This window comes from Emydura macquarii, unplaced genomic scaffold, assembly GCF_026122565.2.
Source record: "Emydura macquarii macquarii isolate MOO-44397 ecotype Brisbane River unplaced genomic scaffold, CSIRO-AGI_Emac_v2 contig_2473, whole genome shotgun sequence".
NCBI lineage: Eukaryota > Metazoa > Chordata > Testudines > Chelidae > Emydura > Emydura macquarii.
This window is the reverse complement of record NW_027132610.1, coordinates 35,534,534-35,551,259: the sequence shown is the minus strand read 5'-3', so window position 1 is coordinate 35,551,259 and position 16,726 is coordinate 35,534,534. Positions and strand designations below refer to the sequence as shown.

At 39.2% G+C, this 16,726-nt stretch overlaps 1 protein-coding gene across 2 annotated transcripts in view; it reads left to right on the top strand.

The window, feature by feature from the left end:
* The window catches only part of KLHL1 (kelch like family member 1), a 420,141-nt gene that overhangs the window by 290,536 nt on the left and 112,879 nt on the right, over window positions 1-16,726 (top strand). For both annotated transcript variants that reach the window (XM_067562781.1, XM_067562780.1), the window contains one exon: window positions 13,952-14,138. In XM_067562781.1, the coding sequence (XP_067418882.1) occupies window positions 13,952-14,138 (187 nt within the window). The remainder of the gene's footprint in view (window positions 1-13,951; window positions 14,139-16,726) is intronic.

Sequence of the window (16,726 nt, the reverse complement as noted above, 5' to 3'; positions counted from 1 at the left end):
GGAGGAGCATGCTCTACCTTTTGGGGCCTCAGAGACCAGAAGAACTCTGTTCCCCACTGATGATTATGGGGGAGGCTGATGCTCTCCCTTGTGTACACCTCTGGCGGGGAGAGACACATTCATCCCTCTTCACTGACATGAGGAACTATACAAGCTAAAAAATGACAAAAAGGAACCTGCACATAAAGAGTTTGTGACTCACTCAGGATCATACAGGGAATCTGTGTTAAATCTAGACATAACCCCAAATCTTCTGAGTGCCAGTCTTCCTGTGGTCAAATGAGCAGATCACATGAGTGTTATGGGGTCTCCTCTCATGCTGCATGGTCTCATGATGGATAGTTTGAGGAGTGGTGAGCAACCAGAATTGCCTTCCATTCCTAAAAGTGGCTAGGAAGGGAGAGCTGGAAGCAAAGAAAAGAGAGGAGAAAGTCCCCTCAAAGCAGTAGTGGGGGAGGAGAGAAGGTGAGAACAAACAGGAAATACTACACTGAAGTTAGAAAGCTGTAGACTAATCACAACACAATATTGAGTCAGGATTCTGTTATATCAGCATGTCATGAGGTTAAATCACAATAACCCAACAGCACAGACACAGCTGTCAGTGACTCGGACAGTGATTATTTTGTGGATCTCTGTTACTCTGTTTAATGATAAGTGGCTCTCAATTTTTCAAAGCTGTGCACCATTGTGACACACAGGGTTACATTCCCATCTGTTTCTTTGCCTTCAATACAATACCATGCTGGTTGGATATAAGTTGCTTTCCCATAAAACCAGTGCTATGAATTTTATGATTTTGCTTTTGATCTGTACGGAACTTTCTGCTCAGGACCATAAATATGTCTCAGACACAATTAATTTGAAGACATTTTCTTGCAGACCTCTTCATCGCAGGGAATGCTGTTATACACCATGTTGTGAAAGTGATATATTATTTTAGAATAATCTAAAACATTTCATAGAGTGATAGAGTTTATGTTCTGAAGGGATCACTAGATTTACTCTGACCTTCTTATATCACAGGCCAACAACACCACCCAGCACCCACAGACTAAACCCATCAACAGAAATGAGACCAAAGTAAATGAGAACCACTGGAGATTAGACTACTATCTGCCACAGGCCAAGAACAGGAAGAACCAAGGTGCTTGAGGCACCTGCAATGGCAGGGAGATGATTAAATGAGATATATCCAGATAATCCTGGCAAGTGACCCGCACCCACATGCTACAGAGGAAAATGAAAACCCCCTAAAATTGCTGCCAATCTAATCTGGAGGAAAAAATTTTCCCAGACCCATATATGGTGATCAGTTATAGCCTGAGCATGCGAGCAAGAAGCAGCCAGTCAAGCATCAGGAGAGAGAATATTCGGTGCTATCTCAGAGCCCTGGCCCACACTGTCCATTGTCCCATCTCCAGTCATGGCCATCGCTGATACTTCAGAGAAAGGAAATAAGAAAAACCGCTTAGAATACACTGAGGGAAAGGACAAGCCTCGGTAGTTCTTAAAGTTGTTGCTGATGTTATGAATTTTTCAGATGCTCAAATAATATGGTAGTGAAGAGAGGTAATATAAGTAGATAATTGACTCACAAATTTATATAAATTTATTGTTGGGTTTTATCCACATAACATAGTTAACGACAAGGCAAACATGAGGAGGAAGACATATACACGAAGTCCTTTAAATAAGATGTTTCTATATTAAGACAGGTAATTCCATATTTGGGTGCTCAAGTCAGCACTTAATACTCAAGTGCTTGTGTAGTGTACATCCTAGCACCAAAATATAAAGTTTGATTTCTTATGTTAAGTGATCAGATTTGAAAATTGGACTCCTACGCTGTTGTGATACGCTTTTTCTATTACCCTGCACAAAATGAGATATTTGTCATGATGTGTCTATATTATTTTAAAATGGAAACACTTGATATTAATTCTAGTAGACACGAATAAATTATTAAAAAAATTAAATAACCTAAACAGCTCTCTTAGCTTTCATACAGAGGAAAAAGGTGATAGGCTGGTTTTAAATTTGTTGTGGTTCGTTTCTTGGGAAGGGGCAGGGGCAATGGTTGGTCTAGTTGTCCTGATTGGCTAGTAAGTGCTGTCTTAGTGAGTAATTACAGCAGTTTATAGTCTGTGACAAAGTCATTCAGAGAGTTTTATGTGGTTTTAAAGCTCCAACATCATTTTTATCAAAATGAAATGAGCAGAATCTGTAAAGCAGTAACCTCTTAACTTGATATATTACAGAAATATAATATTTCCTTTAGTGTTAACAAATAGGAGAACCATTCATTCTTTTAAAGACCAAATTTGATTTTAATTTAAATCATGGTCTTATTTCAGAAGTATGAGCACCGGTAGTACCCATGGAATTCATTTGGATTGGACAGTGTTCAGCACTTATGAAAATCAGACCCTGTGGTAACATAAAAAAAATACACGACTGAATGAGACCAGTGTCCATTTAGTCCAACATCAATCACTTACATTAGACAATACTAAACATTTCAGAGGAAGTTAACCACCCTTCCCCCCGTAGTGAATAACTATAGAATAACTAGCCTATCACTAAAAGTAAGCCTCTTGCTAATCCTCATCAATTTATAGTTGACTTATGCCCTGAAACATTAGGGCTTTTACCGCGCCCGCATGTGTGTAATATCTTAGCTAATGTAATAATAGATGGTCCTCAATTTCTATATAATGGTCACATCCTGTTTTAAGTTCAGCTGTTTTGAATCCAGTATTGTGTAATTAAAAAAAAAAATTAAAAGTATTTCCTCTGATCTGTTTTATATGTGCTGTATTTCAAATTCATTTAATGTTCTCTTGTTCTTGTATTTGAGGGAGATTAAACAGGACCACCAGTTTAGCAATGAGAGCCTCAGAGTACTCTGCAGTTTCAAAAGTCACCACTCATGGATTTAGGAAGCTGATATTAGGTATCCTTAGCAAAAATGCAAAGGATAATTCGATATATAGCTACCATTGAATACATCCTTTATAAAATTAACTATTTTGTTAATTCCTTTATTGTATTTAGTAGAAAAGGGTTAACAGAATTGACTTACAGTCTGAAAAGTTATTTGAAGAACTAAATATGTTTTACTTGAGTAAACTACTAGCATCACTGTCTAGAAGCATTTGAGCATTTTAGGATCCTGTTGGATAAGCAGCTGAACATGAGCTTCCAATGTCATGCTATGGTCAAAACAGCTAATGTGATCCAGGGATTCCTAAACAAGGGAATCTTGAGTAGGAGTCAAGAGCTTATTTTACTTCTGAGTTTGGCACTAGTACAACTTGTGATGGAATGTTCTGGTGCCCAGGATTCCAAAAGGTTGTTGATAAATTAGAGAGGATTCAGAGAAGAGGCACAAGAATGATTAAAAGATTAGAAAATAGAAAATAGAAATTATTTTGATCGCCTCAAAGAGCTCAATCTATTAATTTTACAAAAAGAAGGTTAAAGAGTGACTTGATTAGTCTGCAATATCTACAAGGGTAACAAATATTTAATAATGAACTTTTCAGTCTAACAGAGAAAGGTATAACACAATCCAATGGCTGGAGGTTGAAGCTAGATCAATTCAGACAATGAATAAGGTGTACATTTTTAATTGTGAGAGTAATTGACCTTTAGAAAAAATACCAAAGGGTCATGGTGGATGCTCCATCACTGATAACTCTTAAATCAAGATTCCACATTTTAAAGTTGTTAAAAAAGAAACGAGTCTCCTGAGGTATATCAGTGCTACTGCAGGCAAGAAAGTAAAATAAACAGGCACAGTAGCACTGGGCAGTTCTTCCTCTGGAAAAAAAGATGGAGAGTTCCAGTTCTTAATCAGGTAAAACTTCTATTGCCATCAGCACCTCCTGTTATAGAGCACATTAACTGTGCTCAATAACTATACACTTCATACTTAAATAGCTGCACTATCTTATCCAGGGCTACACACAGGGATGCCGGAACTTTTGTAGAAGTTTGGAGGGTGGCACGAAGCCTCTCCCCTGATCCTCCTCTTCCCCCCTGAGACCTCCCTGGTTCTGATGGCTACACATTTTATACTCATTGGCTCAGGTATTATATTTTCTGGCATTTTCTGAATAACGCTGAGCACATAGATGGTGCCCTGTGAATAATACAAATCATAACAATAATCATTGACTTTATGGACTCTGTGGATGCAATTTTTGTTCCTTGTTCTGGAATTGGCCTGAAAAACTAAGAATTTGAATCATAAATACATATGATACTCATATGGCCTGTTCTCCTGCCTTCCTGTTCTCAAACTCAGAAAAAAAATGAGAAAACAAAATGGTTTTCAGTTAAAAATGTAAAATTGCACAGTAGCCATTGCCCTACAACCCAGTATGGGACAGAACCTGCCACCCCTTGGAGGTCATAGTGATCTCCTTTCATCTGACTCTTGTTCTCTATCTTTCTTCATCCTGCCTGACCTCTGGGCTGCTTTTCATGCTTTCAATCATGACATCCTTCCCAATCATCTGGCTTTCTTAGAGAACTGGTCATCTTGGCTTTGCTCCCATCTATTGGAATCCTCTTCTTTTTTTTTCTTTTGCAGCATGTAGCAGTGAGAACCACTGGTCCAGTGGATAGGGTGATATCCCTGAGAGACCTGGGTTCATTTCCCTACTTCCCTCATGTACTTTCTGTATGATCTCAGGCCAATGCCTCAAAGACAGAGTTTCAAATGTTTTTGGGCACTCAAAGAAGCAGCTCGGCATCTAGTAGAGTTTACAAAGCACCTAACCTTCAAGGCGCTTTTGAAAATCTAACCAGATGCCTAAATACCTTTGAAAATCTGGCCCTTAGTCTCTCTGTGCCTCAGTGCCCTATCTCTGCAGTGAGGATAACAGCACTGCTCTACCTCACAGAGGGGCTGTTAGGAGAAATAGGTTAGACATAGTGAGGCATTCAGATACTACGGTAATGGGGCCACATAAGGACCACAAATAGAGTGGGAACTTCTCTATACCACTGTTATCCCTTCCCTTTGCTTTGGCCCCTTCTTTTTGCCTATCCTCCTCACATCTCCCTCTTTTCTGAATGTAAATTTGGCAGTATTTCTTCTATGCAGATAATATCACTCATCCCCTGCGGTCTTTCTTCAACACCTCTGTACAGGGGGATTCCTGTTTTATAGCTCTAGGAACTGGAGTGCCTGGCAGTACTTTCAGGCCCATCTAATGACTTCCAGATCCTTAATTTAATTACCAGCCCTTTCTTATCTTAATCACCTTGTGTGACATTCCCCTCTTCAATCTGGACTGGTGAATCGCTGTGTCACCCCAATCCCTCACTTTTGGAGCCTGTCTTACCCTGCTTTGCTGTGAGAACTCCCACTCCCGAGAAGCTCATACACAGCCTATAGCAAGTAAGTTGCTCCCAACTTAGTGAGTGAGTGCCTCTAGCCAGCCACTCACGGAATTACCCTTTCCTCTGCAGAACTCATTACGTTCCATGCTCAGGCTGCTCATCGTCTTTGCCAGATGTCTGCACCAAAAGCCAGGCAAGTGGGAGCCAGACCCCTCCTCCTAGCGGAGGAAACTGACCATAGGCAAGGGTCATAGCCAGAGAACCCAGGCTCCTGAAGGAGGAGATGTGAGTGTGCTGCACTGCAGTTAAGAGCTCTGCTGTAGGTGGGAGCATGTGCTGTGAGCAGACCTCTGGTACGAAATTTTGGTAGGGGCAGGTATCCCTTCCTAAATGGCACCCCTCTGCAGCCTATCTCTCTGTCAATGCAAGATAGCCCTTCAGTACATGCTGCTGAAAAAAAATCACCCTATGATCTTCAAGGACTGTATTAGAATGTTGCCTGGTAAACAAGAGAAGTGTGGAACTGGAAATCAATAGATCAGAACTGACATATCAGAAATTAGGCCTAACTGCTGAACAAACTAATGAGGGGATGGGCTATTTTGCTCATCATTCTCCTTTTGGGGTCCTTAAAATGAAGACTTTGGGGGGAAATCAAAAAGAAATTGTCTCCCAGAAATCTCAACAGTGAGCTGCACCATCATGGCTGCAACTCCAACCAGCTCTTGGTACCACGGGATTACCATAAAACTGATGAGCCCTTGTTATTTTGAGCCTGAAAGATGTCCTGGCTAGCCTAGGCCAGAGAGAGGGACCCAGATGACATCATCACCTCCTCTGACTTTGGCTAATTCCCAAACCTCATCTGGGATGTGTCAGATACACACACCCTTAGTGTATCATTTTCCCTCCCTATGTGATTTCTTCTGTTTCCTATCATTCTCCTTTTCCTTCTGCCAGCCAAGACTTTAAGTTTTGCAGAAGTTACATAAGTATGCGATCAGAGGCAGTTAAAAGTAATGTCTTAAATGGTTTGATGCTAGTACAAGTTTTCCAGGTCTTAGCGTGGCTAATAAGATGTGCTGTGCCTGTGTTTTTCCAGCAGTGATGTTTTAAGTGAAAATCAACACCAGAGACAGAATCTGCATTTCTTATTTAAATCTTTGCTATTCTTTTTTCTTCCATCTCGTGTTTATGTGTTGTTTTGAGTTCTAGGAAACAGAATTAGACTTTAACAACTGCAATAACAACAGCTACATCCCATCTCAACTAACTTTTTCTCTTTTCCCCAAAAAGGATAGATATTAACATCTAAGTGTATTTCTACACTGCAATAAAATGCCTGAGGGCTGGCCCATGTTATCTGAGTCAGGGTGCAGGACTATAAAATTACATTGTAAACATTTAGGCTTTGGCTGGAGCCTGGGTTCTGGAACTCTGAAAGGGGGAAGGGTCCCAGAAAGCCTGAGTCCAAATGTCTACACTGCAATTTTATAGCCCTGCAGCCCGAGCCCTGAGAGTCCAAGTCAGCTGAAACAGGCCCGCTGTGGGTGTTTTAGTGCAGTGTAGACATACCCTAAGAGACTGTCAGTGGAGGTGTCCAACAAGTTAGGGGGATGGTACTTCTGTTGACTCTCTAAAGCTAAAGAGAAGGGAACAAGGTGTGTTGTTCAAATGAATGCCTTATTTAATGCTTTAACTGTTTGTTTGTTCTTCTTCTCTGTATCTTTAATAAAAAGTTAAAGTGAGTTTTAATGGTATGTTTGCCATAGTACTAACCAAGTTGAAGACTGTATACAAAACCCTGAATCTTGTTAAAAACTGTTAAATGTCGAACAGTTACAGAATCATGTTAACACCTTTAAATTCTTTGGGCCCATTTAGTCCATTAAAATTAATACATGTCCTAATCCCCAGGTTATAGTGGATTCTGGGATGAATTTTGTCTGAGTTTTTCTGATGAAGCTGTTCCACTTTGTATAAAATACTTGATTAGTCATTGAAACTGAAAAAGAGAGAGTCAGAGTGACTATAATCATTCAGACAGTTCCGTAGGAGGGAGTGGTGGGGCAGGAGTATTTGAGGCATAGAGGAAATCCTTCCTTTGGGTGGGTGGGGGAGGAGGGAATTCCCATCAGAGATTGAAGTTTACCACAATTGAAACTCAAAGCAAACCTGCAAAGCTGGTTTGCCTCCAACTGCTTTGAATCAAACTGAGAATTGAATTTGTAATCTCTCCTGGTTGAAATTAAAAGTTCAGGGTTTGCCCATTTTAAATACTCACTAAGTTGAGGATTTGAAATTAATGGATGATTGGACTTTCAAATAGGATATATGGAGTCAGCATCAGCAGGATCATCATAATTGTGGCTCTTTGAATGCGTCTGGAACAGTGTGTGGAATGCTGAATGAATGCATATTAATTCAGATGGAGCACTATGTACATTGCTTTGTCTATTTCAAAAATAAAGATATGTGGTCATATTTTAATATATATTTATGGAAACACCTGAACTCAGACTTGGGCAACTGGTCCTTGTGGTCCAGATCATTCTGACTTCCACATGAAGAGAATTCATATGACTTGTGTCCACTGCCTTCCTCTTCCCTTCTGAGGCATAGGGATAGAGTCTTGGAGTACTTAATTCAGCAAAAGCTGATAAATTTAGAATATATATTTTTCTAGGAGACATGACAGGAATGTGCGTTTATGAGAAAAACTATGATATCACCTAATCAACTTCAGATATTCTACATGACACTTCTGCAAGATGTAATTTGCAGCAACAGAAGCCTAATATTTACTTTGCTGGTTTGTTCAATCAAAGTTATGTTTTAGTTTGCTATATTCGGAAGAAACTTTTCCAGCATCAGCAGCAGCTATAATTTCTGAATTCATACTAGCTAGTCAGTAAAAACTAAGAGGGTAGATACGATTGTTTGAAAATTCAATAAGGTAATGTTTGGGTTTTATTTGTTAAAATTATATTTTTCAGTGGTGAAAAACAATTGTCCGTACTAGTTTATAACTTATTTTTGGTATGTGAATATAAAAAATGGCTGATATGTATTCAAAGCATGGTTGCTCTTGCAATTATATGCAGCCTCAGAAAATATATGCATTAATAATTGAAAAAAACTGAATTTATATAATACCAACAGCTTATTATGCAGGTTCTTTCATGAGGAGGACAACAGACAGGCTAGTTTTCACACATGTTCAACTTAATAAGAGAGACATGTCTGGGGTTCAAATAAAGGAGAACAGAGCTCCCCTTCCTCTCCTGCCTGTCTTGAGGTAGCCCTGTTTTCCAGAGAGGCATATTCTCCCTGGCAGCTGAAGGGAAATCTCATCAGGCGGCAAAGAAGATGAAGAGCTGGTGCTAAGCTGTGGAATGTCTGGAACCACCAGCATTTCCTACCAGTGAATGGAACAGCAAGAGTCCCTGCTGGGAGAAGAACACGTGTGTCTCAGGGGGTGCACCCATATTCAAATCCTTCTTTCTCACATAAGATTTGTTCCGTCCTCTGCCTTACTTTTCACCCAAAACAAGAGGAGGAGAAGAAAGAGATTGTTCCACCAGTTAAATATTTCACGTTGTCTCTTTTTTTTTTTTTTTTAATAATTTAATCTTATGTATAGTTATAAATTGTATTGGAGAACTCCAGATGGACTACTGTGGGACATTACAGAGGGCAAAATACTTACGTTTCATTCTATCCACCCTGTCCCCCAAAGATGAGACATGTGAGTGAATTTCTCCCATCAGCTGAGTTTGCAGCTCAAAGCACATGGCAGAAGAGGGATAAAAACTTCAAACACAAAGAACTATTTACCTCTAAGTTGCATGGACTCTAGGGGGTCAAGTTTTTCTAGGCATAAGCAAGAGGTCCCCAGCTGTTTATAGAATCATAGAGTTGGAAGGGAACTCAGGAGGTCATCTAGTCAACCCCCCTGCTCAAAGCAGGACTAACCTCAGCTAAATAATCCCAGTGAGGGTTTTGTCAAGCCGCAGTTTAAAAACCTCTAAAGATGGAGATTCCACCACCTCTCTAGGTAACCCATTCCAGTGCTTCACCACCCTCCTAGTGAAAAACTTTTTCCTAATGTCCAACCTAGATCTCCCCCACTGCAATTTGAGACCATTGCTCCTTGTTCTGTCATCTGCCACCACTGAGAACAGCCTAGCTCCATCCTCCCTGGAACCCCCTTTCAGGTAGTTAAAGGGTGCTATCAAATCTCCCCTCATTCTTCTCTTCTGCAGACTAAACAAGCCTAGTTCCCTCAGCCTCTCCTCATAAGTCTTGTGCTCCAGCCCCCTAATTATTTTTGTTGCCCTCCGCTGGACTCTCTCCAACTTGTCCACATCCTTTTTGTGGTGGGGGGCCCAAAACTGGACACAATACTCCAAATGCGGCCTCACCAATGCCGAATAGAGGGAAATAATCACTTCCTGCGATCTGCTGGCAATGCTCCTACTAATGCAGCCCAATATGCTATTAGCCTTCTTGGCAACCAGGGCACACTGCTGACTCATATCCAGCTTCTTATCCACTGTAACCCCCAGGTCCTTTTCTGCAGAACTGCTGCCTAGCTCATCGGTCCCCAGTCTGTAGCTGTGTATGGGATTCTTCAGCCCAAAGTGCAGGACTCTGCACTTGTCCTTGTTGAACCTCATTAGATTTCTTTTGGCCCAATCTTCCAGTTTGTTTAGGTCCTTCTGTATCCTATCCTTGCCTTCCAGGGTTTCTACCACTCCCCCTAGCTTAGTGTCATCTGCAAACTTGCTGAGGGTGCAATCTACCCCAGCCTCCAGATCATTAACGAAGATGTTGAACAAAACCTGCCCAAGCGCCGACCCCTGGGGCACTCCGCTTGTGACCGGCTGCCAGCTAGACATGGAGCCATTGATCACTACTCATTGAGCCCTATGCTCTAGCCAGTTCTCTATCCATTTTATAGTCCATTCATCCAACCCATACTTCTTTAACTTGCTGATAAGAATACTGTGAGAGACCTTATAAAAAGCTTTGCTAAAGTTTGCTTAGTTTGGGTTAGCGCTAAAGGACATATAGAGTGTGCTTATTATAGACGTTTCTATTACCTTTTGAAACTTAAGATTGTAACTCATTTGTATATCTATGTTTACTTGCTTTAACCTTGTAAATAACTCTAGCTTCTTTTTCCTATTAATAAACCTCTATATAGTTTATTATAGACTTGGCTAAAGTGTTGTCTTTGGTGTGAGATCTAAGGTGCAATTGACCTGGGGTAAGTGACTGGTCCTTTGGGACTGGGAATAACGTAAATACTGCTTTGATTCTTGGTGTAAGGGACCATTTATCACAAAGATATGTCACCTGGGTGGTGAGATAGGACAGAGTACCCAAGGGGACAGTCTGTGACTCCCTGTTTAGTCTGTTATAGTGCCTGAGGACATCTAAGTATAGAAATCACAACCAATTTGGGGTGTTAGCCCTGGTTCCTGACAGTCTGCCCTGAGGTTGGTATTCATGCCCTGAGTCAATACAGGTAGATTTGCAATAAGTTCTATGAACTATCTGAGTTGGAATTGAGTATAGCAAAACATACAGACACGTCACTAAGATAGATACTCCCCTACATCAATTAACTCGTGGAGTTTCCTTCTCATTTTTTCTGTCAGTGTCAGGGTTTACCTCAGGAAGACATGAGAGGGTCTTGTTCACAAAACTCGAAGATTCCCAAGATCCTTTAGAGGCCAATGCACACCCAACAGAAAACCCCTAAAACCCCAGGCTTCTGCACTGCCACATGGCTCTATCCACATTCCCACTCCAGGGGAACACCTGGAGCTGTGCTCCCATAGATTCACCATCAGCAGGGACCTCTGAAGGAAAGTTATATGATTATATGGATTTCCTACAGGAGGAAATGATGCCTCAGAGATAATAGCCTAAATAACCTAAAAATGACCTTATTTTCCAAAGCCATTGAGCCCACACCCTGAGGACGGGCTTCCATTAAATACTTAATCAAAGTCAGCATTTCCAGTTTCTGTGTACTCTCTCTCCCCCTCTGCTCCTCTCCAAAACTGAGCATTGGATTCTGCTACACTCCACTTCTGGAAGTAGCATTAAGCTATTTTTCCCCCCATTTGTTTCTGAGCATTTTGGATGGTATTATGAATATGCGGAATATGAGACATGAATAACATTTAGCACTTCCAAAATCTGTATGTTCCTTCTTTGTGTTGGAAATACCTTCATTGCTTTTTAAATCATCAGCTATGTCAAACAAGAGTTGAAGTCTTATCCTAATAAACAGAATTAATGTTGTCATCTATGGAGATGTATCTTGTATTTAATATGAGATATTATATAATACAGTAGAATGGTTGTACTATATGTAATATGAAAATAGTCACTGAAAATAGATATTAGGATGAAACTGAGGGATTATTTTGCACCTTTAGTAATAATTTTCTGTGAAATTCCACATACAATAACTTTATATCTGATCCATATTACAGAATCATGGAGGCAGATTTTCAGCTGGTGTAGTTTTTTATTTACATGAGCTGACGGTCTGCCCCTGGAAACTGAATTTCTCCCAAATTCTCCTTCTCCACTCTTCTACTATAATTATCCGAGTCCCTCTTATATTTAAAGGGGTGTACAAATAGGTCTTCTTTCCTACCAAAATCAATGGAAATGTGCTGCTCTCTGTTTATTAAAAGGGAGAGAAATTAAATTTGCATTCACCTTATTACTCCACCTTCCTTTTGCAGTTTATGTTGTTTTTTCTGCAGTTCAAAGACCGATGTGTTTTGTGTCCTTTTTCCCCCTCATTTCCTCTAAGTTCTGACCTGTTGATTTTCCCAGTCTTTAAAATGATCATCTTCCACAAACAATAGCTTGTTGTTCCTGCTTGCATAAAGACTTTTATTACCCAGAGCTGTTTTCACGTACTTGATCAATTGTTTCTAACCAATTTTAATATCCTGTTCTCCCTAAATTACTAGCTTTTTACTTTCATATACTGATATGTTTCTGTTACTCTTTGAGAAGGAAAACGAAGACAAGAGGAAAGTGGCTGTGATATAATAGCATATAACACTCAACTAGACAGACATTTAAAAAAAATAGTCTTCATATATCAAGCAGGATATTTGTATGAAAATGGAGTGATTTCACAGAGCCTCAGGAGCTTGCTATATGTAGACTGAAACGTACATTAGTAATGAGTGAATGTATTGAGGTTTTCCTTGCCTAATACACATTCATTAAGTGACATTGTCAATGAATGTACACATAAAATGAATTCAAAAGGGATAGCAATTTGAATAGGGCTAACCTGTTACCTTCTCTGTGGCCATATACCAATTGTCCAGGGTTACAACACTTCTAATGCCCTCTGGACCAAACAGACAAAACTTACCCCTAACAGAACTATTCAGTAAAATTACATTAGTTTAGATATTCATAAATAGGTACCTAAATGGTGCCCACAAAATCCATACACACAAACATGAATATGCAACCATAGTAAATATAGAGTAAACCTTGATTATCCAAATTTCAAATTTCTCAGAATTGTTTCTATTCCCTGAATCTGAAGTCTTTATGGGAACCAAATTTCCTTTGTCTGATTCTCCAATTATCCAAACGTTTTTGATGTCTTTAGACATTCAGATAATTAATTTTGTTTTACTTGTGTTTACTTGTGCAAAGATATACTTGTATTCTCAATTAACTATTTTTTGATCCTCTAGTGCATCTTTTGGTCCTGAGATAATCATGGTAGAAGATATCTTGGAGATAACTAAGACAGATATTTCAAGTGTGCAACTCAAAGCATCCCTTTCTAAAAATTTCCAGACACAGCTATGCTATAATTTCCTTTTACATTTACTTACTGATTTAGGCAACCTAGTTCATCAGGCATCCATTTTCCTTGAATATTGATTGCAACTCCTTTGCCAATTTCAAGAGATGCAGTCACTTGATCAATGTCACATTAGCAGGAAGTAGCATAACTGTTCATTTATGTTTGCAGTGTTAAGTCAGATTGCTGCTAACATATACATCTGAAGCAGAAATCCAGAGAAGCAATGAGAAATGTCCAAATGAATAACTAAATAATGTATTTGAAAAGAATCAGAGTACATGTCTGTAAACCACAGTGTGGGATACTATAGAAAGTTAACAAAGGACTCTGACTAATAAGTATGTTTGAAATCATTTAAATATGAAAGTTTTATACCTAAAGTGGGAGCCATTAAAAAAAAAAAAACATTTATCCAATGACTATGCTGTGGTGTACAAGAGTATTTCCCAATATTCTGAATAGGAAATATCTCCCCTATCTCATGTAGTGTGGGGAAGTAACTGTTCTAAATGTGCTTTCATGATCCACGAAGTATTGCCCATTTCTTGTTTAAAAGGTTTTGAAATGAATAAGCCTGACAGAATGTCGTCATAGCATGATGATACATTTAGTGGTACTATACTTCTGTAATCAATGTTGTTAATTTTCTGGGGGCTTTCCCTTTGCATAGTACTACCTATCCAGAAATATTATATCGTTATTGATTCATGATTGTGTCATTCACAGATATTGGCTGACCTAGAAAATCATGCACTTTTTAAGGATGACTTGGAATGTCAGAAGCTAATTCTGGAAGCCATGAAATACCATCTTTTACCAGAAAGAAGAACTCTGATGCAAAGTCCCAGGACTAAACCTAGAAAATCTACAGTTGGAACACTGTATGCTGTTGGCGGAATGGACAACAACAAAGGTATGAAATGATGGTTATTCTTTAAATAGGTTATGCTTTGCAGCTGTGATTATATTTTGTCCGATGGCAGATAATGAAATAATTTTCTATTCCAAGATTTTTTGGGTCTAATCCGACTAGAAGTAACTTGCAAAGCTTTTGGCCTATAGAAACTTCACTGACTTTTAGAAGCAAAATGTGGCTCTGAGAAGGGAGTCTTCCCTCTGTAACAGATGTGCAATGACTCATTCCCAACAACTTAGTCTTGGAGTGCACCTAAAGTTATGCCCATAAATATCACTTAAGGTCTGGGGAATGAAGTTTGGGATTCCACTGAATATTCTCTGAGAATTCTTTGCCTAAAACCCTCAAGAAGGGTTCCTTCCCTTTTAAAAGGTACCACTTAAAAATCTTTATTTTCTCTTTTTCACGTATGGGGCTAAAAAATTTTCTAATACCATTTTTACAATACTTCATTTTTAAAGATAAAATTACTTATTAATTGAGAACGTTAATTGAAGTTTTGCTGCCTTGCCTCATTATAAGGGTTATAGTTGCCAGGAATCATTTCAATTAAACATTTAATTGTGGAGAAATTAGAAAACAATGAAAATTGGACCAGTCTTTGTGGTGATTATTTTAAGAATATTATTTTTGTACCTTCAAAATGGGTAAAGCAATCAAAGTGATTTAATTATTTTGAAACCAAGGAAACCATTTAACTAAAAATGGTGTTATAGAGCCTTATATTGAGATCTGATAATGAGATAGGCTTTCTCTGCATTTCTAAAGGCTCACTAACAACAAACCCCCAGTATACTCAGCTTCCATGCTAATTTTTAGGTTGAAGATCATATCATCAGTCATTAGTTCTAGTGTGAAAAGTATTGACTTACAACTAATAAAGAAAATATTTAAATATAAGATAAAATGTATGCCTTCTGTAGTTCACATCTAAAATGTGGGAATGTACATTTCCTGTCACAAGTGTACATAATGGAAATAGGACTATCCCTTCAGTACTGATAAGTCACACTTTCAGGTGAAATGGGATTGTATGATAAAATGAATCATGCATTACTGCTATTGGTATTCTGTTTAGCACTTCAAAAATTTCCATGAAACCCTTGAAGTGTCCAACCTTTTTAAATAGCTGCACAGCTTCTAGTTTCATTGTCATATGTAGCCATTCTGAAAGTCATATGTAACCCTATCGGAAACAACAAGAGCCAGTTTCAGTATTTAAGGGTTTTTCTTAAAATTACAAAACAAAACTGGTTTGAGACCCCACCCAGAAATCTGGAAAAGGTAAATGCCTCTAATAGAGAATACTTTCCCACTCACACACACACACACAGTGAGTATGTGTATAACAAAAAGAAAAGTTTTATTAAGAAGAGAGGGAACTCCATTAATTTGATAAAACACAGCAACGATGACTCAAATGTAAGGAGACCAGTAAAAAATACTCCCTACACTATCTTGGTTGTTCTTTGCTTCAGTTTCCCAGCTGCAGAGTGAAAGTCCAATAGATGAATGTCCCTGTAACATGCCACTCCCCCTTTCCTTCTCATGTACCCCACTCACAGTTTGTTGTCCAAAATCAGCAAAGTCCTGGAGTCCAGAGGTGCATTCACATGGGTTCACCTCCAGCTCCACATCTGGTAGTGGTGGTATTTGCCTCAGCCACTGCTCAGCACTGTCTCTTCTCACCGCCACCTTGACTGCTACTCTGTTGTGTCTTTGGTCTGGTCTGGTCCATTCCCTTTGTACAGCACCACAACCATGTAGCCCAAGCATCTGTAATCACAGACATAGGATTTGCTGGATTGGGGCCACTTTTGATACTGATGCTGTGTCTCTCATCATATTGCCTTTTGCTGCAATGCCATATTCTGAAGTTCTGCTACCTAGCTCAGTTCTTAGTGATTTTAGCTTTTACTGATTTCACTGGGTAATGGGAAACCTCACTGTCACTGCCTCCTCTCTGTTTTCTTTCATTGGAACACTGTCTCCACACCAGGCCTAAGCCTCAGCTCTCTAGATCAGTTTATCAATGATTTCAGCTATAGTGATCACTGAGAAAGGACAAAGGATTTCAACTGAGTCTAATCAGTTCTGCCTTTAAATACTGGAGTGAGAGGATCAAATAGGATTTAGAACCAGCATCTAGCAAACAGAATCCTCACTGCGCAGTTGGAACAGCTGTTCCCAGCTCCTCTGACTTTCACTTTGATTTATGTTGCTACTCCATGCTTGAGGTTTCAAAGGAGGGTGACTCCTTAATTAGGACACATTAAGTACAGTTCTACAGCCGTGTTGATCACAACATTTCATTATCCGTGCAGCCAAAACAAGTGAGTTTTAATCCAAAAGAGCAAAAATTGATCAGCCTGGCAAAGCAGGTATGTCTATTGATCACCTTTGCAAAGTCGGTATGTTTATGCAAATATGGTTTTCTCCTGAAGTCTTTTCCCCCCAGTTTATCAATAAATGCCAGGAGAGAGCTCATTCAGACCACTGGCTTACACATGGAAAAACACAAAAAAACAATTTTGCCCCTATGTATAAAAGCATCATCAATACAGTGCAGGTTCACAGACTATGAA